General features: G+C 45.1%; 1 protein-coding gene across 1 annotated transcript in view; it reads right to left on the bottom strand.

Annotated features, from left to right (window-relative positions):
• LOC306704992 (glutamate receptor 1-like) overlaps positions 1-23,289 on the bottom strand; it is a gene marked incomplete at its 5' end in the record, with an annotated part of 49,220 nt that extends 25,931 nt beyond the window's left edge. The window contains 7 exons of the mRNA XM_079171628.1: positions 2-169; positions 454-612; positions 911-964; positions 1,838-2,022; positions 3,177-3,416; positions 19,078-19,212; positions 23,184-23,289. Of these exons, the coding sequence (XP_079027754.1) occupies positions 2-169; positions 454-612; positions 911-964; positions 1,838-2,022; positions 3,177-3,416; positions 19,078-19,212; positions 23,184-23,289 (1,047 nt within the window). The remainder of the gene's footprint in view (position 1; positions 170-453; positions 613-910; positions 965-1,837; positions 2,023-3,176; positions 3,417-19,077; positions 19,213-23,183) is intronic.
• Between the last annotated feature and the right edge of the window lie 1,693 nt (positions 23,290-24,982).

Here is a 24,982-nt window from a genome sequence, read left to right as displayed (position 1 = left end):
CCTGCTGCAGGGCCCTCTGGATGTCGATGCCTTGGCCCCAGGGGGCCGGCGGGTTGGCCAGACACTCCCCCGCGTTGCCACGGCGAGAGATGTCGATGCGCTGCCGCCGCAGGTTCTGGAAGGCCGTCGCCATGACGACGACCCCGTCGTAGGTCAGCGCTCCGGTGTACTGAAGAAGAAGAAGAAGAAGAAGAAGAAGAAGAAGAAGAAGAAGAAGAGAAGAAGAAGAAGAAGAGAAGAAGAAGAAGAAGAAGAATGAGTTATTGTATTTATTGTGTTTCTTCCATGAAGATGTTTGTGGTTTAATCTGAATGTGTGTTGATCTCTTGTTGTGTGTTGTTGTGTGTTGTTGTGTGTTGTTGTGTGTCCTCCATCACATCAACACCACACGTCGACACTACAACTACACATGTCCTCACAAGTACAGCAGCTCAGGTGTGTGTGTGTGAGTACCCTGAGCCTCCTGCGGGGCACTTTGAGGTCTTTGCTGTCGAACTCCAGCCAGTCCTGGTCCATCTTCTCCACCGCGGGGTCGGACCAGTTCACCAGCTGGAGGCCCGTCACGTTGGGACCCAGCTTGTGAAACTCTGTCATGTTCAGGTCCATGAAGCCCTGACGCACACACACACACGCACGCACGCACGCACGCACGCACGCACGCACGCACGCACGCACGCACACACACACACACACACACACACACACACACACACACACATGTTCATTTATTCAGCAACAAAGAAATTCAAACACCAAATATCAAAAGTGCAAGAGAAACATCATGAGAGGAGATTTAACCACTAAACACATTTAACATTTCTGACAAGTTAGTTTGGCAAGTAACACACACACACTCACACACACACACACACACACACACACACACACACACACACACACACACACTCACCAGATTGGCCAGGATGTAGTGGTAGTTCTTCAGGTTTCTCCTCTGAGCAGCAATCTGAGGAAGAGTCAGAATGAATGAGGGTAATTACATGTTTCTGATGTTTCTAATGATGATGAAACGCATCCATTACACATTCATCACACCCTTCTGTGTGTGTGTGTGTGTGTGTGTGTGTGTGTGTGTGTGTGTGTGTGTGTGTGTGTGTGTGTGTGTCAAACAGCTGCTGATTGGAAGGCTGGATTCTCTTTCAGGAGATAATTGCTGCATATTCACCATCAGAGAGAGAGGATCTCCTCCGATAGATGAAAGGAGGAAGAGGAGGAGAGTGGAAGAGAGGTTATAAAGAGGTGAAGAGAGAAACAGCTGTAGAGAGGAAGGGAGGAGGAGGAGGAGGAGGAGGAGGAGGAAGCAGGTGTCGTCTTCCTCTCAGGTCCGGCTTCCTAACGAGCTTCAGTGGATGAACGCTCACCAGCACAGGAGGTCTGCTGAGGGAGGAGGAGGATGAACACTTCTCCTCCTCCTCACCTCCTCACCTCCTCACCTCCTCGCCTCCTCACCTCCTCACCTCCTCACCTCCTACTGTCCTCGGCCAATCCGGAGCACCGCTGTGGCCTCACAGAGCCGCTAAGTGTCGTTAGCTTCATAGTGTTTCAGTGTTTGAACCAATCAGAGGAGAGCTAGTAACGTTAGCAGCACCGCTAACGGCTAACCAACGAGGTTCACTCAGTGACATCATGATGCCTTCAGGCTCTGCTCAGTGTCTGTAAAATGTAGTTTTGGTGATGAACTAGAATGAATCCAGTAGTCTGAAGGAGATGTTTATGAACATAAAGTAGATATGAGATGAATTATGGGATGTTCACCTTCTAACACGAGCTCTGAGCTCATGATTACGCTTCATTAATAATGATGCAGAGACCAGTTTACCAGCTGGAGGATGGAGCCGAGGCGCTCCAGCTCACAGTCGATGAGGATCTGGAAGTCCTTCTTGAAGTCCAGGTCGGTCAGCAGCTTGATGAAGCCGGCCTCCGGCAGCACGTCCAGGTTGACGGAGGTCACCTGCCAGCTCCGCTCCGCCGCCGTGTCCAGAATCCTCTGCAGCACCGACAGACCTGAGACCAGCAGAAGCATCGCCTGAGAGGAGACTCATCATCTCTACACACAGTGACCGAGATACTCGTGTTCTCCAGAGGATGAACCCTGCTGACCGCGTGTGACTGGTTTGTCTGTTTGTGTAAAGACCAGCCCAGTGCAGAACCAGGACCAGGACCAGGACCAGGACTATCAGACACACCAGAGGAAGACGGTGCTGAAGACCTTTCACTTGTTCAGCTGGTTAACCCTCTGCAGCGCTGTTAACACAGCTCCTAATGTGTGTGTGAGCAGACATCAGACTAGTGATGCAGCAGTGATGTCGACCACACACACACACACACACACACACACACACACACACACACACACACACACACACACACACACACACACACAAAATCTGTTTCATGTTCAATTACACATCATCTCTGTTCATGCGAGCTGAAGCTTCTCCACCGTTTATGTTCTCATAGCTGCTGCTGCTGCTGCTGCTGCTGCTGTCTCTCTGTCTGTCTGTCTGCCTGTCTCTCCTCTTCAGCTCCTGGAGAGGAGGTGCCTTGCTCAAGGGAACTTTGACTGCAGACAAGAGGACCAGACACAAAAGAGCAAAATAAAAAAGCAAAGAGAGGAACATGTGAAAGCTTTCTCAGCCCTCTGGACAGTTCAAAGAACAGAGAAGGAGGAGGAGGAGGAGGAGGAGGAGGAGGAGGAGGAGGAGGAGGAGGAGGAGGAGGAGGAGGAGAGATGTTGAATGCTGCAAAGAATGTAAAGAAACTGAAACAGTCTCAATGTTTAACTGACGTCTCTTTATAACCTACGTAAGTAAACAAGATTGTCTATTTGTATATAGTTATTCTTAATGCGCCTCCTCCTCCTCCTCCTCCTCCTCCTCCTCCTCCTCCTCCTCCAGGAGCAGAGCTCCTCCTCTCTGCTGGAGACCCAGGACGTATTGCTGGACCCGCTGGAGGTGAAGGGGGACACAGGAGGACCAGAACCAGGCCTGTCAGACCTGCTGCAGGGAGTCACTACCACGTTAGTCCACAGGGGGCGACAGAACCAACACAAAGAATGCTTTCATCAGAGGCTCAATCACCATTGTGTTCCCTCCTTCAGCGACAGCAGTGATTCAAAATAACTTTAATCATAACTGTGACAAACGCCGCGTCCTCACCTGAGTCGGCGCTGTACATGTAGACGAACCTGGTCCAGTAGAACTGCTCCAGCAGGGCCATGACGGGCTCCTGCAGCTGGGGCCGCAGCTGCAGGACGAACTGGTTGTTGGTCTGAACCGGGAAGGACGGCGTGACGAAGCAGACGTGCAGAGAGCCGCAGAAAGACATCAGCATGTTGACCGTCCGCCGGTCGTACAGACCCATGATGGCGTACACGCCCTTCGAGAACTGGGAGCAGACTGGGAGGAGGAGGAGGAGGAGGAGAGGGTTAAAACAGAGCTCATTGTTTTCTTCATCATCAGCAGGAACAGAAACTCAATGTGGAACATCACTCAGAATAATATTTATATTCCTACAAAGACATGACCACAAACTCCTGACGAGCTCAGAGGAGAGCTCGCAGCTCCAACGCCTCAGTGTTCAAAATGAGTCTTCATAACTGCGCCATCTTGTTTTTTGAACATCTCCATCTTGTTTTTTTGACCGTCTCCATCTTGTTTTTTGACCGTCTCCATCTTGTTTTTTGACCGTCTCCATCTTGTTTTTTGACCGTCTCCATCTTGTTTTTTTGACCGTCTCCATCTTGTTTTTTTGACCGTCTCCATCTTGTTTTTTGACCGTCTCCATCTTGTTTTTTGACCGTCTCCATCTTGTTTTTTTGACCGTCTCCATCTTGTTTTTTTGACCGTCTACATCTTGTTTTTTTTGGCCATCTCCATCTTGTTTTTTTGACCGTCTCCATCTTGTTTTTTGACCGTCTCCATCTTGTTTTTTTGACCGTCTCCATCTTGTTTTTTGACCGTCTCCATCTTGTTTTTTTGACCGTCTCCATCTTGTTTTTTGACCGTCTCCATCTTGTTTTTTTGACCGTCTCCATCTTGTTTTTTTGACCGTCTCCATCTTGTTTTTTGACCGTCTCCATCTTGTTTTTTTGACCGTCTCCATCTTGTTTTTTGACCGTCTCCATCTTGTTTTTTTGACCGTCTCCATCTTGTTTTTTTGACCGTCTCCATCTTGTTTTTTTGACCGTCTCCATCTTGTTTTTTTGACCGTCTCCATCTTGTTTATTTTACCGTCTCCATCTTGTTTTTTTTACTCTTGTACATGTTAAAGTAGCTCACAGATAGAAAACACACAAAACATCCCCAGAACGTTGACAGAACAGTAAATGTGTATTTACAGAGTTTGGCTGTAAAGTATGAATATGAATCTGTTCGTCATTTATTGGTCCAGAACATGACGACTCTTCTTCATCTCGTCTTTAAACCAACACACACACACACACACACACACACACACACACACACACACACACACACACACACTTCCCGTCACATGTTTATGGTTTTCATCTGAGTTGTAATCTGAACACAGAGCAGCAGAATCTCCACGTTGTTATCTTCACGGCTGATAAAGGCTTCAAGTCTCAAGACTAAAGGATTCTCACGGTGAAGCATTCATTTACGGTACAATCTCATTTAGACTTCCACAACATTCTCCTTGAACATTGTTACGGTTAAAGGAGTAATAAAGTTTCACATCTTGGTTTTATGAATAAATTGAAACTCAACCTTCTTCACGAAGCCAAAGCTCAGAAAAATCAACCTTGTTGAAGAGAGATATATTATACTATCAGCGTTCTCCATCTTGGTTTTTCGGTGTAAAGACGTGAACACGGAGGGACGACAACATCTCAACGACACAATGTGGTAAAATAATGTGTTTCTCTTAAACTCTGATCCTCACAGAGCGTTTATAACTAAACCTACGACAAAGAACGTGACGTAAATAAGAGACATCCCACAAAATCAATCTGTGTTTGATCCACGTCATCGTGACCAACGAAGAACAAAGACGCAGCGCTCGTTCTCCGTGTGGAACCACAACGTGGATTCATTTCTCACCTAACTCTCCTTCTTCAGTATTTAACCCAAACCACCATCTTTTATTAAACACAACTACTTCACAACATGTTGCTGAACTTAGCTACGTGTGAGTAACCTTTCTTCAGATGTCAGACTGTTGAATCACTCGTCCTGCTGGTGTCAACGGACCAACGCTGAGAACCTGAAGAAGCTGCAGACGTAGAGTCAGAACACACACATGTTCCTGATGAGACCAAGTGAACCTCTGCTTTAAAGATAACGTCCTTCAATCCGCTTCATCTTTAGTGTTTCATCTTCACAGAACAAAGGTGCTTCTGTGATTGGTCAGAAGTAAAAAGGTTACCAACACACACACACACACACGATGCTCCATCCCTTCAGGTGACAAACGCGTGTGTGTGTGTGTGTGTGTGTGTGTGTGTGTGTGTGTGTGTGTCCTTGGTGTGCAGCGCTAACACGCTAACAACAAGCCCCCCCCCCCCCCCCCCCTTTGGGGCCATGCTATCATGCTAACAATAGCCACACAGCCCGAGGCTAATGCTATCATGCTAACGAGGTATCTGTCCCTTAGCATTAGCGCTGCTGTCCCGCTCCTCCATCACGGAGTGGACGGATGCTGAGAGGCTGCTGGGAGTCAACAACAACAACAACAAGGTTGTCATGACGATCCAGATGTGTACACCCTGAAGGATCTAATGTTTCACTACAGCTGATTATTCTATTCACTCATTTAATTTAGTGTTTAAATAGACATGACACCGTAAACCTGACATTGATTTGTTGAAGATATAACAACATAATAATAATAATATTAATAATATTATTATTAATAATATTAATATTATTATTAATAATATTAATAATAATATTAATAATATTATTAATATTAATATTATTAATATTAATATTGCATTACTGCTGACTACATCTATACAAATATCAAAAATACCAGAATGACTGTTTAAATCTCTCCTCTCATCAGGAGCTCATGTTGAGTCCTGGTTCAGTTTGATCCGATGAACGAGGAGGCGTGAGAGACTAGAGGAGGCGTGAGAGACTAGAGGAGGCGTGAGAGACTAGAGGAGGAGTGAGAGACTAGAGGAGGCGTGAGAGACTAGAGGAGGCGTGAGAGACTAGAGGAGGCGTGAGAGACTAGAGGAGGAGTGAGAGACTAGAGGAGGCGTGAGAGACTAGAGGAGGCGTGAGAGACTAGAGGAGGCGTGAGAGACTAGAGGAGCGTGAGAGACTAGAGGAGGCGTGAGAGACTAGAGGAGGCGTGAGAGACTAGAGGAGGCGTGAGAGACTAGAGGAGGCGTGAGAGACTAGAGGAGGAGTGAGAGACTAGAGGAGGCGTGAGAGACTAGAGGAGCGTGAGAGACTAGAGGAGGAGTGAGAGACTAGAGGAGGCGTGAGAGACTAGAGGAGGCGTGAGAGACTAGAGGAGGCGTGAGAGACTAGAGGAGGCGTGAGAGACTAGAGGAGGCGTGAGAGACTAGAGGAGGCGTGAGAGACTAGAGGAGGCGTGAGAGACTAGAGGAGCGTGAGAGACTAGAGGAGGCGTGAGAGACTAGAGGAGGCGTGAGAGACTAGAGGAGGCGTGAGAGACTAGAGGAGGCGTGAGAGACTAGAGGAGGCGTGAGAGACTAGAGGAGGAGTGAGAGACTAGAGGAGGCGTGAGAGACTAGAGGAGCGTGAGAGACTAGAGGAGGAGTGAGAGACTAGAGGAGGCGTGAGAGACTAGAGGAGGCGTGAGAGACTAGAGGAGGCGTGAGAGACTAGAGGAGGCGTGAGAGACTAGAGGAGGCGTGAGAGACTAGAGGAGGCGTGAGAGACTAGAGGAGGCGTGAGAGACTAGAGGAGCGTGAGAGACTAGAGGAGGCGTGAGAGACTAGAGGAGGCGTGAGAGACTAGAGGAGGCGTGAGAGACTAGAGGAGGCGTGAGAGACTAGAGGAGGAGTGAGAGACTAGAGGAGGCGTGAGAGACTAGAGGAGCGTGAGAGACTAGAGGAGGAGTGAGAGACTAGAGGAGGCGTGAGAGACTAGAGGAGGCGTGAGAGACTAGAGGAGGCGTGAGAGACTAGAGGAGGCGTGAGAGACTAGAGGAGGCGTGAGAGACTAGAGGAGGCGTGAGAGACTAGAGGAGGCGTGAGAGACTAGAGGAGCGTGAGAGACTAGAGGAGGCGTGAGAGACTAGAGGAGGCGTGAGAGACTAGAGGAGCGTGAGAGACTAGAGGAGCGTGAGAGACTAGAGGAGGCGTGAGAGACTAGAGGAGCGTGAGAGACTAGAGGAGGCGTGAGAGACTAGAGGAGGCGTGAGAGACTAGAGGAGCGTGAGAGACTAGAGGAGGCGTGAGAGACTAGAGGAGGCGTGAGAGACTAGAGGAGGCGTGAGAGACTAGAGGAGCGTGAGAGACTAGAGGAGCGTGAGAGACTAGAGGAGGCGTGAGAGACTAGAGGAGCGTGAGAGACTAGAGGAGGCGTGAGAGACTAGAGGAGGCGTGAGAGACTAGAGGAGGCGTGAGAGACTAGAGGAGACGTGAGAGACTAGAGGAGACGTGAGAGACTAGAGGAGCGTGAGAGACTAGAGGAGCGTGAGAGACTAGAGGAGGCGTGAGAGACTAGAGGAGGCGTGAGAGACTAGAGGAGCGTGAGAGACTAGAGGAGGCGTGAGAGACTAGAGGAGACGTGAGAGACTAGAGGAGCGTGAGAGACTAGAGGAGACGTGAGAGACTAGAGGAGCGTGAGAGACTAGAGGAGCGTGAGAGACTAGAGGAGACGTGAGAGACTAGAGGAGACGTGAGAGACTAGAGGAGCGTGAGAGACTAGAGGAGCGTGAGAGACTAGAGGAGGCGTGAGAGACTAGAGGAGACGTGAGAGACTAGAGGAGCGTGAGAGACTAGAGGAGCGTGAGAGACTAGAGGAGCGTGAGAGACTAGAGGAGGCGTGAGAGACTAGAGGAGACGTGAGAGACTAGAGGAGGCGTGAGAGACTAGAGGAGGCGTGAGAGACTAGAGGAGGCGTGAGAGACTAGAGGAGGCGTGAGAGACTAGAGGAGACGTGAGAGACTAGAGGAGACGTGAGAGACTAGAGGAGCGTGAGAGACTAGAGGAGGAGTGAGAGACTAGAGGAGCGTGAGAGACTAGAGGAGGCGTGAGAGACTAGAGGAGCGTGAGAGACTAGAGGAGAGACCGTTGTTATTTTCCTTACAAACGTCCAGCAACAGTCTTTTAGAAATGAACGTTTGTTCGTGTCCTTGTGAATGAAGAAGAATGAAGCCATTTGTGTTTTTCCGTCGTGACGATGACGAACAAACCAAACTGATCCTGTTTGAATGTGAACACAACCTTCAACCTTTAACATGAACAAGACGAACGTTGGACGAGGACGCTGGTGGCAGATCCTGAGCTGACCTCGTCCCCACCGGGGGTCCTCCAGTCAGACATCTCAGTCCTCGCCGCCCGAGGCTTTTAGACAGAGCTTTATTTAAACACAGCCCAGAGACGACGGCGAGCGCCGCGAGCCCCACAGCTGAGACCTCCGCTCCCCAACGCTGAGCTGCTCGTCCTCCGACACGTCCGTCCGTCCTGCAGATCTGTCTCTCTGTGACGAATCACAATCGCAGGAGAGAAAACCACGACCGGCGTATTTGGCGGGTGATTGTGAGGACGTCTATGAACGCGGAGGCCTTCATCTCCTCCACTGCCTCCGTCCACCGCCACACCCGCTCCACGCTTTAACGCTGCCTCCGCTGAGAGGACGAGACAGGACGGCCCGGAGACACTCGTCCAACAATCAGGTCACTGTTTCTGTCCGTCGCTCAGCGTTCACGTCACTTAGTCCACCGCAGCGAATGATGGAGACGTTTACAACACAAGCTCACCATCAACCACGTCACACAGCCACAGACGTCAGAGTTAGGTCGCGTTTTAAGCGGCGTCCTGGTGGCCTGAAGACCCGACTCTGTCCTCCAACCTCTGTCCCCTCACTTCCTGTCAGCTCTCTAGAGAAGAGTCTGGGGTTAGAAGTAAACAAGCCGCCATCAAACACGATAACGTCGGACCAGGAGAGCACTTTGACCATCCAGTGCACAAGCACTGTGTTCAGACGTGGACGTGGTCATCGTGACGTCACTGGTTTGTGGACTGATGTTATGAAGCCTCGAGTTCAGAGACCATCTTGGATGACGGCCGTCGCCATTGTGGTTTTTATCAACCAGTGAACAGGAAGTGACCATATATGGACTGAGGAGGAGCGACTAGAGACCTGTCAATCACCGTGTAGCCCCGCCCCTAAAGCATCCCCTGCTTTATGGTCTGTGTGACTCTAAATGGACCATCATGTACTAAATGAACATCATGCTGTATTGAAGAAGACTTGAAACTAGAGACTGAGACCATAAACTCATGTTTATGATGTTGACTTGTCGCCCCCCCCGGTGGATCCCTGATTTGGATCGTCATCATCTCTCGATCGTCCGTCATCTCGTCAACATCTGTTCAGCATTCGAGCGCTAGGATTGACCAGCCTGGTAACCTGGTCTGTTGAGGAACTACTCAAAGCTAACGGCTAACCTGAACCAATCGTCTGCCTCAACCGGCAACTCAGCGCGGGTCTTGCCACCAATAGCAGTCGGGGATTCATTATTAGGCCTCGAGACCACGTACTGTAACTTAGCTAGGATGCTAATCCGCTAACTCACAGAAACAGAAGATCGTTCAGGATGAATCTGATCAGGAATTCTGGAATCACAGAGACGTACTGAACAGTCGATGAAGTCTGAACTACTGCACCGACACGGAGTCCATTCAAGACAATCAGTGCAAGAGGTCAGAGGTCAATGCAATAGAGTTTATTCTTTGAGCAAGAAATAAACCCGAGCAGCCTCTGGAGTCTAACTGATGTCTCTGCTTATATATATATACATATATATATATACATATATATACATATATATACAGTATGTATACAGTATGTATATATCTTCCTCCGTCTGGGGCCAAAGCTCCACCAAAGATCATTTCCAGATGTTTCTGCGGGTTCAGGCTTGTGTTTTGCTGACACTATTTCCAGAGAGCATTTATTAAAACGTTCATTCTTTCCTCGTGAAACCTGGACTCTAACAGGTTATATGTTAATCACTAGCATCGTGCTACGCTAACTCTCTGATGTGCTGGATTCTAAGCTGCCTGGCTCACCGACACAAATCAAACTCCGACATCACGACGTGTTAAAGAGACGAGCAGCGAGACGAGGCGTCCGTCTGCAGCTGGACCTCCGGCTCTGATGAGCGTTTAGTCGCGATGCTGAATAATAGATGAAGAGGCTGCGGCCTTCCTCACCACACACACTACCTGGAACATGCTCAAACACACACTCGCCGAGTCTAACGTCAGCTAACCGCCGCCTCCGAGGCATCCGCGCGTCACCTCCCGCTGACACACACGTGACGGTCGCAGGTTCAAATCCCATCCGGGGCGCTCAGTCCGAGTCTCTGCCGGTCGGTGGATTTAAGTCACAAAGCAGCGCTGCAGCTCTGCAGCAGCAGAAGAAGAAAGTCTGCTGATAGTTCAGACAACACATCCTCACCAGAGGCTCTGTGTGTTTGGTTAAAAAGACTTTAAATGAAGAGCAGCACTGACGGACACACACTTTGTTTCTACCGAGCCGCCATGTTGGAGCGACGTCGATGAAAACGTAACTCGATCAACACTTTGGGTTAAATGAGTCAAACGTTGAGAATAAAGGAAACGATTCATAGAAATATGAAACAAGACGCAACAAGATACACGTTTAAAGAGACCAATCCACAAACAGGAGGAGGAGCTAAAGGAGGAGGACAGGAGACAGAGGAGAGAGGAAAGGAGACAGAGGAGAGAGGAAAGGAGACAGAGAGGAGAGAGGAGACAGAGAGGAGAGGAAAGGAGACAGAGAGGAGAGAGGAAAGGAGACAGAGAGGAGAGAGGAAAGGAGATTTAACAGTGTTCTCGTATTCTACCATCATGTCTCCTGTCCGTCCCTCTGACCTCTGACCTTCTGTTTAGCTTCTTTAACATCATTTAATTAAAGATAATCTCTGATTCTTCACCAGATTGTGTTGCTGGAGATACAAACAGCTGCTCTTCATCCTGTTTCACATGTGAGACGTTCAACTGAGCGTGAAGCTACGACGGAGTCCTGGAGGGCAACATGTCACCAGCTCCCTCCTCTTCCTCCTCTTCCTCCTCTTCTCTACTCATGCCTCCTACATGATGCCTCCTCTAGTTTAGGTTTCATACACTAATAAACAATTAATAACACGATGGAGTCCTTCTGTCCACTCCTGATAAGAGACGTCCTGACAGCCAAACACGAGAGGAACAGCATTTCATATACCCTCCTCCTCCTCCTCCTCCTCTTCCTCCTCCTCCTCCTCCTCCTCCTCCTCCTCTTCCTCCTCTGCTTGGAGTTAGATCAGAGATGTGAGTTGTGTGAGGATGTGTTTAGTGCTGCAGTCCTTCAGAGTTAACGGACCTCACATTACCTCTCTGCTCTCTTCCTGCTGACGGTGGACTTTTCTCCTGCGTTCAGCTCAAACCACATTACTTCAGACCGAGGGAGGAGAAGAAGAAGCAGCGCTTCCTCATGAAACGCTCCCGTCCTGGATTCAGAATGTGCAGCCGGGTGCGAGAGACCGAAGTCTGCGTTAACACGAGGTCACGCTCAGGTTAGCGGTGCGTTCAAAGACCCGTTACACGCTCTGTTAGAGAGACGCTCGCTCACTGACATCCATGAATGTCGTGTCGTATCACCAGAGCTCAACAGGAGGTGGTTATTGTTAGCTTAGCATAAAGAGTGGAAACAGCTAGCCTGGCTCAGTGCAACGATAACGACATCGTCATGTTTTATGTATTCAATCCAAACAGAAGCAACAGTTTGCCTTCTGTACGCTGTGGAGTCTCCTTCAAAGAGTCTTCATCACGCCGGTAACAGCTTCTCTAAAGAGTCTTCATCACGCCGGTAACAGCTTCTCTAAAGAGTCTTCATCACGCCGGTAACAGCTTCTCTAAAGAGTCTTCATCACGCCGGTAACAGCTTCTCTAAAGAGTCTTCATCACACCGGTAACAGCTTCTCTAAAGAGTCTTCATCACACCGGTAACAGCTTCTCTAAAGAGTCTTCATCACACCGGTAACAGCTTCTCTAAAGAGTCTTCATCACGCCGGTAACAGCTTCTCTAAAGAGTCTTCATCACACCGGTAACAGCTTCTCTAAAGAGTCTTCATCACACCGGTAACAGCTTCTCTAAAGAGTCTTCATCACGCCGGTAACAGCTTCTCTAAAGAGTCTTCATCACACCGGTAACAGCTTCTCTAAAGAGTCTTCATCACGCCGGTAACAGCTTCTCTAAAGAGTCTTCATCACGCCGGTAACAGCTTCTCTAAAGAGTCTTCATCACGCCGGTAACAGCTTCTCTAAAGAGTCTTCATCACGCCGGTAACAGCTTCTCTAAAGAGTCTTCATCACGCCGGTAACAGCTTCTCTAAAGAGTCTTCATCACGCCGGTAACAGCTTCTCTAAAGAGTCTTCATCACGCCGGTAACAGCTTCTCTAAAGAGTCTTCATCACGCCGGTAACAGCTTCTCTAAAGAGTCTTCATCACGCCGGTAACAGCTTCTCTAAAGAGTCTTCATCACGCCGGTAACAGCTTCTCTAAAGAGTCTTCATCACGCCGGTAACAGCTTCTCTAAAGAGTCTTCATCACGCCGGTAACAGCTTCTCTAAAGAGTCTTCATCACGCCGGTAACAGCTTCTCTAAAGAGTCTTCATCACGCCGGTAACAGCTTCTCTAAAGAGTCTTCATCACGCCGGTAACAGCTTCTCTAAAGAGTCTTCATCACGCCGGTAACAGCTTCTCTAAAGAGTCTTCATCACACCGGTAACAGCTTCTCTAAAGAGTCTTCATCACGCCGGTAACAGCTTCTCTAAAGAGTCTTCATCACACTGGTAACAGCTTCTGCAATCTGACTCAATGTTGCTGCAAATACAGGAAACACAACGACAGGCAGTGTGTGCAGGCTGATGTTAACCTAGCGTTAGCTTTTAGCTTAGCTTAGCCTGCCAATTCAAATGATGTTAGCTGTTAGCTGTTAGCTGTTAGCTGTTAGCTGTTAGCTGGCTAAAACGTTACTAATTGGTCAGATTGAAGCCGTGTGATCTCTTCATCAGTTTACACTGTGATGCTTTCAGCTCCTTTCTATTTGCTTTACTCAGTTAAAGCTACATGTAGTCACTGGTTTGAGCTCTCAGAGCCACCGTACTTCTAGATTAATGCTAAACACATATCCTCTTTATGGTTATAAGTCCTCCTCCTCTTCTCCTCAGGAGGAGGTGGATGACTGAGGAGCACTGTGAGGAGGAACACAGCGGTCGCTGCTGTTTCTCTGCTGACGACAGACTCGCTTCATGTCTCACTGAGCGACGTCTGAACTCTGAATATCTCTCCTGGACATTAAAGGAAGATACAAACGCAGAACGCCGGGTAATAAACAAGCGGTGCTTAATAAGCATAAATATAATAAGTGTGGAGGCAAAGCAACAACACGGGAGGAAATAATAATAAAGCATGAAATATATGCAAATGAGAATTATCTTGTGAACAAATGTGAAGACGTAAGTGAAGAGATAATACGAGGAAATAAAGAACGGCAGGAAGACAGGTTAGTCACTGTCTGTCTGTCTCATGATGGTGATGAGACAGGCAGCTGGCTCTGCATTGTGTGTGTGTGTGTGTGAGTGTGTGAGTCAGTCTATGTAATGAAGATGACAGCTGTCAATCAAAGCTCAACTCACTACCAAACATTTATATATAAACAAATCCACCCAAAACATGTCTGAAGGTCTGCTTCCATCCCATCCTGATGTCTGGATATTAGTATTATATACATATATACACATATATACACACATATACACATATATACACATATAGATGATGTATATGTATATAAACAGCTAGTCGGTGGCTTTAAAGCACCACAGAAGAAGAAGAGGTGATGATGAGAACGTGGTTTGTTTCATGTCTTCATGTGATGAGTTTTAATAATCGATTAATCGTTTCAGTCATGTTTTATTGTGTTGATTTGGGAAGGTGAACAAGACATTTAAAGACTTGAGCTTCAGGAAATAGACAGTTTTACTATTTACCCACGTTCTAAAGACTAGAACAATGAAACGATTGAGGGACAAATAATTGGCAGAATAATCATTAGCTGCAACTCTAACTCTTGTATTTAATCAATGATGAATAAACGGGGACAGTAAACGTCTTCAAAGGACAGAAAAGAAACGGACTGAAGTGTGATTTTCACTATTGATCCAAATGCTAACCATCTCTTAAATTTGTTTCGGTTTCAGCAATTTTAAACATTTTGGACTTCATGTGATCCGTACTGACCCTCCTCACAGTTTAACGTTAACAATCAGTGTAAATAAAGTTTAACGTTAACCATCAGTGTAAATAAAGTTTAACGTTAACCATCAGTGTAAATAAAGTTTAACGTTAACCATCAGTGTGTAAATAAAGTTTTAACGTTAACCATCAGAGTGTAAATAAAGTTCAACGTTAACAATCAGTGTAAACAAAGTTTTAACGTTAACCATCAGAGTGTAAATAAAGTTTAACGTTAACCATCAGAGTGTAAATAAAGTTTAACGTTAACCATCAGAGTGTAAATAAATTTTAACGTTAACCATCAGTGTAAATAAAGTTTAACGTTAACCATCAGAGTGTAAATAAAGTTTAACGTTAATCATCAGTGTAAATAAAGTTTAACGTTAACCATCAGAGTGTAAATAAAGTTTAACGTTAACAATCAGAGTGTAAATAAAGTTTAACGTTAACAATCAGTGTAAACAAAGTTTAACGTTAACCATCAGTGTGTAAATAAAGTTTTAACGTTAACCATCAGAGTGTAAATAAAGTTTAACGTTAACCATCAGAGTGTAAATAAAGTTTAACGTTAACAATCAGTGTAAACAAAGTTTAACGTTAACCATCAGTGTGTAAATAAAGTTTTAACGTTAACCATCAGAATGTAAATAAAGTTTAACGTTAACCATCAGAGTGTAAATAAAGTTTAACGTTAACCATCAGAGTGTAAATAAAGTTTTAACGTTAACCATCAGAGTGTAAATAAAGTTTAACGTTAACCATCAGAGTGTAAATAAAGTTTAACGTTAACCATCAGAGTGTAAATAAAGTTTAACGTTAACCATCAGAGTGTAAATAAAGTTTAACGTTAACCATCAGAGTGTAAATAAAGTTTTAACGTTAACCATCAGAGTGTAAATAAAGTTTAACGTTAACCATCAGAGTGTAAATAAAGTTTAATGTTAACCATCAGAGTGTAAATAAAGTTTAACGTTAACCATCACAGTGTAAATAAAGTTTAACGTTAACCATCAGAGTGTAAATAAAGTTTAACGTTAACCATCAGAGTGTAAATAAAGTTTAACGTTAACCATCACAGTGTAAATAAAGTTTAACGTTAACCATCAGTGTAAATAAAGTTTAACGTTAACCATCAGTGTGTAAATAAAGTTTTAACGTTAACCATCAGTGTAAATAAAGTTTAACGTTAACCATCAGAGTGTAAATAAAGTTTAACGTTAACCATCAGAGTGTAAATAAAGTTTAACGTTAACCATCACAGTGTAAATAAAGTTTAACGTTAACCATCAGAGTGTAAATAAAGTTTAACGTTAACCATCAGTGTAAATAAAGTTTAACGTTAACCATCAGAGTGTAAATAAAGTTTTAACGTTAACCATCAGTGTAAATAAAGTTTAACGTTAACCATCACAGTGTAAATAAAGTTTAACGTTAACCATCAGAGTGTAAATAAAGTTTATCGTTAACCATCACAGTGTAAATAAAGTTTCACTGACTCAGTAGAACTTGTGTTTCTAGTCTCTGATCATGTTTCATTGTAAACAACCAATCAGAGGAGAGCTAGTAACGTTAGCAGCACCGCTAACGGCTAACCAACGAGGTTCATTCAGTGACATCATGATGCCTTCAGGCTCTGCTCAGTGAACATGAGTACTGGCTGAAGCTACATTATAACGTTATCATGATGTGTTCACATGCAGTCTGTAATATGTAGTTTTGGTGATGAACCTGAATAAATCCAGTAGTTTGAAGGAGATGTTTACACATGAATATAAACAGATATTAGAGATGAATTATGATGTTTAACTTCTAACACCTCCTTCCTGATGACATCACAGGTCATGAAGGCGGAGTCACGACTCTATAATCAGCCGTAACGGACACGGACATGTGACCGTGGTCTGAAGCAGCGTGTTGGAGCTCAGTGGCTCCTCGTGGAGACGTCGGCTGATGTTCACACGTCTACTGAGCAGCTGCAGGTTTCAGGGTGAAGCTCATTTCACTACCAGCACCCCCCCACAGACGCACACTACTGTCTCTACTGTACACTGTGTACTCCTACGGTGTACTACTCGAGTCTACTACGGTGTAGGTACTGAAACATTACGTCGTGGAGTCCACTATCCAGAAGAAATGTGTCTTTTAAACTTCTACCATCTGGTGCTGAAAGTGTCAAAAACTGCAGTTCCTCAAACGTCCACTCGAGGCTCACGACAGCGAGTCGATCCCAAAGACTGAGAAGAAGAAGCGGACGTAGTCATCATGGTGTCAAACGTTGGTTTGTGGACGTTATAAAGCTTTAAGTTCAGCATTCCGGCCGTCGCCATCTTGTTTTTTTTGCAACCAGTGAACAGGAAGTGACCACATCTGGACTGAGGAGGAGTGACGTAGAGACGCCGTATACGTCTCTGGTAGAGACCTGTCAATCACTGTGTAGCCCCGCCCCTAAAGCATCCCCTGCTTTATGGTCTGTGTGACTCTAAATGGACCATCATTTACTAAATGAACATCATGCTGTATTGAAGAAGACTTGAAACTAGAGATTGAGACCATAAACTCATGTTTACAATGTTTACTGAGGTAATAAATCAAGAGAGAAGTAGAGTCATTTTCTCATAGACTTCTATACAACCAGAGGAGTCGCCCCCTGGTGGACACTAGAGAGAATGCAGCTTTAACACATGAAGCTTTGAAGAACTTTAGAGAACGTTTGTCTTGTCTCCGGGTTGATCCTCATAGACCTCAATGCTAAAATGAACAACTTTACAGCAGAAATAAACATGGTTTTGGTCTCTCCTCTTCAGTCCAAATATGGTCACTTCCTGTTCACTGGTTGATAAAAACAACAACTAACTGGATTCTTGGTAACACGAGTGACGTCACCATGATGACGTCACTACACAGAGCCCTGTTAGCTCCTCCTGTAGAACACGAGAGACGAGGACTGAGTGTCGACGCAGCAGCTCTCACACTGTTTGTTTCTTCAGCTCAAAGCGTGATGAAGAACTCTGTCGAGTCTCACCGGAGGAGACGCTCCGGCTGCTTTACATTTCACACAACAACACACTGGGGGGGGCTATTATAATAAAACTGTGCTGAATATAATATGATCCTTCATCAAAAACAGAGACAAGATGTGAGAAGAGGAAAACAGCCTTTTCAGTTTGAGGTGTAAAAGTCCATCCAATGAATGAATGGATCCATATAATTATAATACTTAGTTACAGTAACTATAACTTTATGTTTATTGATGTTGACTGAAGTGAAAAAGCTGCCGGTTAGAGAGAATAAAGTATTAATACATGTTTTATGACATCATGTTTACATTAATAAAACATAGTTATACAGAGTTACAGTGAAGTGTTTATGAAAGAGAAACTACGGGAAATCAAACCAATTTAATCATTTAAGAGACTTTCTTTTAAATGTGTGTGTGTGTGTGTGTGTGTGTGTGTGTGTGTGTGTGTGTGTGTGTGTGTGTGTGTGTGTGTGTGTGCGTAGGCGTGTGTGTGTGTGTGTGTGTGCGTAGGCGTGTGTGTGTGTGTGTGTGTGTGTGTGTCTGGAGTTGACCTGGGGGTCGTGAGACGTTCAGGTGTAATAAAACCTGCTGGTGAGCATAGAAGCAGGTCAGCACGTTGTTCAGTAAACCTGCTGTAGTGTGCTGAACGCTCCCCGAGGCCGCGGTCCATTTAGCTCTGAGCTCCCTCTGGTCCACGTCCACTTACTGCAGCCTCTTCTTTAAAGCCTCCTTTTAGTTCTGTGTTCCCTGAATCCCAAGTCTGCCCCATGAGGGCTGGAGGATGAGCTGACCCGTGACGGAGAGGACAGAGTTACACGAACGCACCGCCAAGTCTGCAAGAGCCTCATTCAAATGAGGAACACGCTAACGCTAACGCTAACGCTAAGGACGCAAACTCACTTTTCTTTCTCTCTGAACACCTGAAGACGTTTCTGTATCTCACCTGTACACAAACACACCTGCACCTGAGTCATCAAGCCCCATAGACCACTAGAAGAACAAACGGTACCTGAACAGGTAGAGAACAGAGTACCTGAACAGGTAGAGAACAGAGTACCTGAACAGGTAGAGAACAGAGTACCTGAGCAGGTAGTGAACAGAGTACCTGAACAGGTAGAGAACAGAGTACCTGAACAGGTAGAGAACAGAGTACCTGAACAGGTAGAGAACAGAGTACCTGAACAGGTAGTGAACAGAGTACCTGAACAGGTAGAGAACAGAGTACCTGAACAGGTAGAGAACAGAGTACTTGAACAGGTAGAGAACAGAGTACCTGAACAGGTAGAGAACAGAGTACTTGAACAGGTAGAGAACAGAGTACCTGAGCAGGTAGAGAACAGAGTACCTGAGCAGGTAGAGAACAGAGTACCTGAGCAGGTAGAGAACAGAGTACCTGAGCAGGTAGAGAACAGAGTACCTGAACAGGTAGTGAACAGAGTACCTGAACAGGTAGAGAACAGAGTACCTGAGCAGGTAGTGAACAGAGTACCTGAACAGGTAGTGAACAGAGTACCTGAGCAGGTAGTGAACAGAGTACCTGAACAGGTAGAGTGTGTCTGAACTTACAGGCGTAGGTCATGGAGAAGCTGCTTCCCGGGTCCACCATGTCCACCTGTGGAACCAGTTTGGGGACGTCCTGCTGCTGGGCCAGAGCGAAGCGAAACACCTCGTACTCATGGGAGCCGGTGGGGAAGAGGCCTCCTGTTCCACAGAGACACAGAGAGGATTAAACACACCGTCCCACAGGAAGAGACCTCAGCATGAACCGGACTTCTTCTGGACCTAGGGTTTGGGATGAAGCCTCCATGTCGTTTACCAGCTGCTGTCCTGATGACCACCACTCACAGCGGGACTGTTGGGTCCAACACTCCACCGCCTTTGACTCAACGCTCCTCTCTCGACACCAGAGGCCGAGTTCACCACCGGCACTAAAGAGAACGCCGGCTGCTTTGCGGTGATAGCTGTTAAAAGCCTCTCCGCTGTGGAGCGCTCTCAGCCAGATGTTCCAGAGAAATGATGGAGCTCTTCAGCTGCGACATGTCTGCATCTGAGGCTCCTCATCCAGATGTTAGAGAAGCACATCATTTCATTCCAGTTCAGAAAACAGAACAATAAACGTTATGCTTTAAATGTTTCAGTCTCTGGTTTCTATGTCTCTATGTGAGAGTTTACTGACTTTTATTATTTTACTTTATCAATTCAATATCTTTCAATTTATTATTTTACTGTCAAATAAAACAAGAAAACATTTCACATGATGAAAATAATAAGAATAGAGATGTAGTACAGTATAAAGTACAACATGTACCTCTGAGATGTAGTACAGTATAAAGTACAACATGTACCTCTGAGATGTAGTACAGTATAAAGTACAACATGTACCTCTGAGATGTAGTACAGTATAAAGTACAACATGTACCTCTGAGATGTAGTACAGTATAAAGTACAACATGTACCTCTGAGATGTAGTACAGTATAAAGTACTACATGTACCTCTGAGATGTAGTACAGTATAAAGTACTACATGTACCTCTGAGATGTAGTACAGTATAAAGTACTACATGTACCTCTGAGATGTAGTACAGTATAAAGTACTACATGTACCTCTGAGATGTAGTACAGTATAAAGTACAACATGTACCTCTGAGATGTAGTACAGTATAAAGTACAACATGTAACTCTGAGATGTAGTACAGTATAAAGTACAACATGTAACTCTGAGGTGTAGTACAGTATAAAGTACTATATGTACCTCTGAGATGTAGTACAGTATAAAGTACTACATGTACCTCTGAGATGTAGTACAGTATAAAGTACTATATGTACCTCTGAGATGTAGTATAAAGTATAAGTACCTGGAGTTTGAACTTTATATTCCACATTCAGTATGATAGTAAAATACTATTTATACTTAAAAACGTGTTCAGACGCAGATTGCTAAAAGTTAGCGACCGGAAGTGAGCTGCTAGCAGAAACCACAGGTGCTAAAAAGCTAATTTAGCATTCTTGCTATCTTAGTGAAACAGTAAAGAGACGCTTTAATATCTCTTCATATTAAATACAATAACACATGAAACACTGACGAAGCTTTACCTTCATCCTCCAGGTGATAAACACACACTAATATTACAAATGTCCTTTGTTTTGAAGAGACGCGTCACCGTGCTAACAATCCACCTGTGACTCTTTCCGGCATTACACCTTCAAAATAAGAGCTCCAGATGTTATAGTAAAACTAAAGGGACGAAGAACATCTGAACACTCATGAGATGAACACAATGAAAAACATCAATGAATGAAAATAAAAGTAGTGATACAACACCGTTAAAACGTGTCTGATGTATCAATCCTGATAAACTACCTAAAGCTGCCAGATAACTGCTGGAGTACCTCGAAGTACTTGTACTTGTACATCTTATGATCCCACCTGTGCTTGTTGACACGGTTAACCCCAAAAGTACACTCTGTGTTACCCTCTGAACACTGCTCACATACGGTATGCGGGTATTTCAGGAGTATTATGGGATGCTGTATTCATGAGCCGGACTCTGCTGGCTGTGCGGTCTGAGCGGTTAGTTCGGCTCGATGCCTCATCAGCACCGAACCTGCGCGGGGAGCCGGAGCCGGTGGTCCGGTGAATCGCATCATGGCTTCACTTTGGGAGAGTCACGCGCTCGGCCGCCCACAGCTGATCCACTGTGAGCGTGACCGACCCGGCCCGAGATCAAAGAGCTGAGGGAGCGTCCCACGCGCGTGCAGGTCATGGATCCTGAACAGTGTCCTGTGTGTAACTATACTAGGTCTCGTTTTGAAGTACTTGTACTTTGCATTTTATACGTTTTACTCTACATTTATCTGACAGCTTCAGTTATAAAATACTTTATGAAAACATATAATAGTTCAAAGAGCTGCAGCTCGAGCGGACATGAATTCATCAATAATATTGCTTTGATGTAACAATCCTTTGTCTGGTGACTCACTCAGTGGTAGAAGTACACATATATAGTAGTAATACTAGTACTACCACAGTGTAGAAATTAAAGTCCTGCATTCAATTCTAAAAGTGCAAAAGTATTAGAATGTAAATAAAGTAAAGGTGAAAGTACTCACTATGATATAGTTCTATTATTGTATTGTGATTATTGACGCATTCATGTGTTCATCCCTCCAATGAAACAGTAACGTGTTAAATCGTCCCGAGGGATCAATCATATCTTCTCTTGTCTTAATAATTCATCTTTTATTTGTTGAAGTATTTCATTAATATGAATCTGTGGAACACATAAAGCACAATATTTACCTGTGAATTGTAGTTTAGTAGAAGTTAAATTATTCAAGTAAAGTGCCACAAATTGTTACTTCACTGAGTACTGTAGTTAGTACTTAGTGCAGTACTGTACTAAGTACTAACTGTGGTTCTGTGTTACATCACACTCCTTTACTGGGATCTGTTTGTTTGTGCACTTTATTTTATATTTCATTGTAGATTTTCATATTTTCTGTGTTGATTGTTTCATGTAAAATCCTTTGAGTGTGAAACGTACTCTGGTTGATAAACGGTTCTGATTGAGATGAAAAGAGAAATAATATTAAAGGAAGACTGAAGTCAACAAAGCTCATCGACTCGGTAGAACGTGTGACATCAGAGCTCAACGAGTCAATGAAGTCATCTTTAAAGCAAAGAATCCCAAACGATCAGCTCCTCTAATGTGAGGATTTCATCCTTTATTTGTCATGGATTCACTATCTTAAGATGTGGGACTGTTATTCTGATGAGACGAGCACAATGGAGACATGAACAGCTCTGAGGATTGTTTTCTAACATTTCACTAAACAATCAATTAATAAAGAGAATATTGTCAGAATCTATGAAACTAGATTCAAGGAAAGAAAAGGAACCAACCAGCACAATGTAGCCCAATAACATCTGAATCTGAACTATTATGAATCTGAACCAATAAACACGTTGAGTCAATAACTATAAACACCATAAACATCTTAACTACCCGTTCATAGACCACCACACACACTCTGTCCCTGTGCTGCTTCATAGAATGCTGCTGTAGTAGAACATTACTGTAGTTTTAACCTGAACACACCTCCGTCACTGGAATAATGTACTTAAATCGCTCACTGCGTGTTGTAGGGACATGAAGATGCTATAAACACAAAATACTAAATACTAGTCAAAACGTGAGTATATGAATATTAACATACTGTGAGTATTAATACACGAGAGGGCTACTTAAACAGATACTAGTCATACCAGGAATGTTGTAGCAATACGAGGATTATTACAGGAACCATGAAACTGTTACATGGACTCACTTCTGTTTGCTATTGTTGGAGCATTATGCTTCACAATGAAGTCACAATATGACAATTATATATATATATATATATATATTATCATTATAGAGACATAACGATATATATTTTGGGGAAACAGGTCATTATTGGAGTCTGGAGAGTCTTCCACAGTGCGTCATTACATGAACTCATTGGCTCGTGATTACATGAACGCATAGGCTCGTGATTGAATAGAAATATAGGAGCAAATATAAATATTTAAGATATTAAAGGAACACTACAACGAGATCCCCCCGCGGGTCCTCCGGCTGGTCCCGGAGCGCCCCGGGGAGCCGGCCCCCCGCAGCCCGCCGCTCACTCACCTATGTGGATGTTACTTGGGAAACTTGTGCCGCTGCAGAGCCCGAGCAGCAGCAGCAGCAGCAGCGGGAGGAGCACCGAGGGGACCGCGGAGCTCTGCGGCCGCATGTTTCCTCCTCCAGCAGCACCGACGGGAGACGCTGAACAAACCGGCGTAATCCCATTCACAGCCGGGCACAGATCCACCGCAGCCCGGCGAACAGACGCGCTCATCCACCGGCGGTCCGCGTCGGTTCTTCTCTCTCTGCGGCTCTGATCAAACATCCATAGTTGGAGCGCAGAGCTCTGCAGCCGCGTCGACTCTGAGTGTCACAGTGTTTGTTCACTGTTTCTGTACCCAACTACCCCCCCCGCCCCCCCCCGCCCCCCCCCCCGCCCCCCCTTATAGTAGAGCAGCAGCACGTCCTGCAGAGCGCGTGGATGGAGGAACAGCAGGAACTGAACAGACATGTTGGTTTGTTGGGATTCCTCCTGCACTTAACTCCCAGTTATACACTTAGCTGTAATTTCTTACTTTCAGTCAAATATTTTCACTTCTATTACATGAGGCAGTAATTTAACGAAGTTCTACTGTAATACATTTTATTTAAATTAGCATCAACACGAAAGTAAACAGCAATAGAAACACTTCTCTGATTCAGATAATATGACCGACATGTTCACATTAAACACTCAACATCCTCTAACGCTGACTGCATGGAATACATTTCATATATATATTAGTACGTGTATAGTTACTATAAAACACTTGGTTGGTTGGATGGTTGGATGGTTGGATTGATGGTTGGATGGATGGTTGGTTGGATGGTTGGTTGGATGGTTGGATTGATGGTTGGATGGATGGTTGGATTGATGGTTGGATGGATGGTTGGTTGGTTGGTTGGTTGGATGGTTGGTTGGATGGTTGGTTGGTTGGATGGATGGTTGGTTGGATGGTTGGTTGGTTGGTTGGTTGGATGGATGGTTGGATGGTTGGTTGGATGGTTGGTTGGATGGATGGTTGGTTGGATGGATGGTTGGATGGTTGGTTGGTTGGATGGATGGTTGGTTGGATGGATGGTTGGATGGTTGGTTGGTTGGATGGATGGTTGGATGGTTGGTTGGTTGGATGGATGGTTGGTTGGATGGATGGTTGGATGGTTGGTTGGTTGGATGGATGGTTGGATGGTTGGTTGGATGGTTGGTTGGTTGGATGGATGGTTGGATGGTTGGTTGGTTGGATAGATGGTTGGATGGTTGGTTGGTTGGATGGATGGTTGGATGGTTGGTTGGATGGTTGGTTGGATGGTTGGTTGGTTGGATGGATGGTTGGTTGGATGGATGGTTGGTTGGATGGATGGTTGGTTGGATGGATGGTTGGTTGGTTGGATGGTTGGGTTGATGGTTGGTTGGTTGGATGGATGGTTGGTTTATTAATCCCACAAGGGGACATTGTTTCACTACGGCAGCATTATGATACAGGTAGGCAATAAAAACAGCAGAGTAAAAATATAAAAACATAAATTAAAAAATGCACAATAATAGAAAACATTCTGTCTTCATCTATATATGATATATGCACAGTATATATATATATATATATATATATATATATATTTCAGTCTGAACCAAAGTGATTTCCTGTGTATTTGATGTTTTGTTCGTCTCATTTCTTCTATTGTTGAATCCATCTATAAGCTCCGCCTCCTCTCTCCATCCTCACAATAACACATGAGTCCACATGAGTTCTTCATCAGCAGCCACAGTGTGAACTTGTTGGTCTGTGTGATTTCTATCCCTCCACAGTTTACCCACACAAGGA

This window comes from Pholis gunnellus (genome assembly GCF_910591455.1).
Source record: "Pholis gunnellus genome assembly, chromosome: 13".
NCBI classification, from domain to species: Eukaryota; Metazoa; Chordata; class Actinopteri; order Perciformes; family Pholidae; genus Pholis; species Pholis gunnellus.
This window is presented reverse-complemented; position numbering and strand designations above follow the sequence as displayed.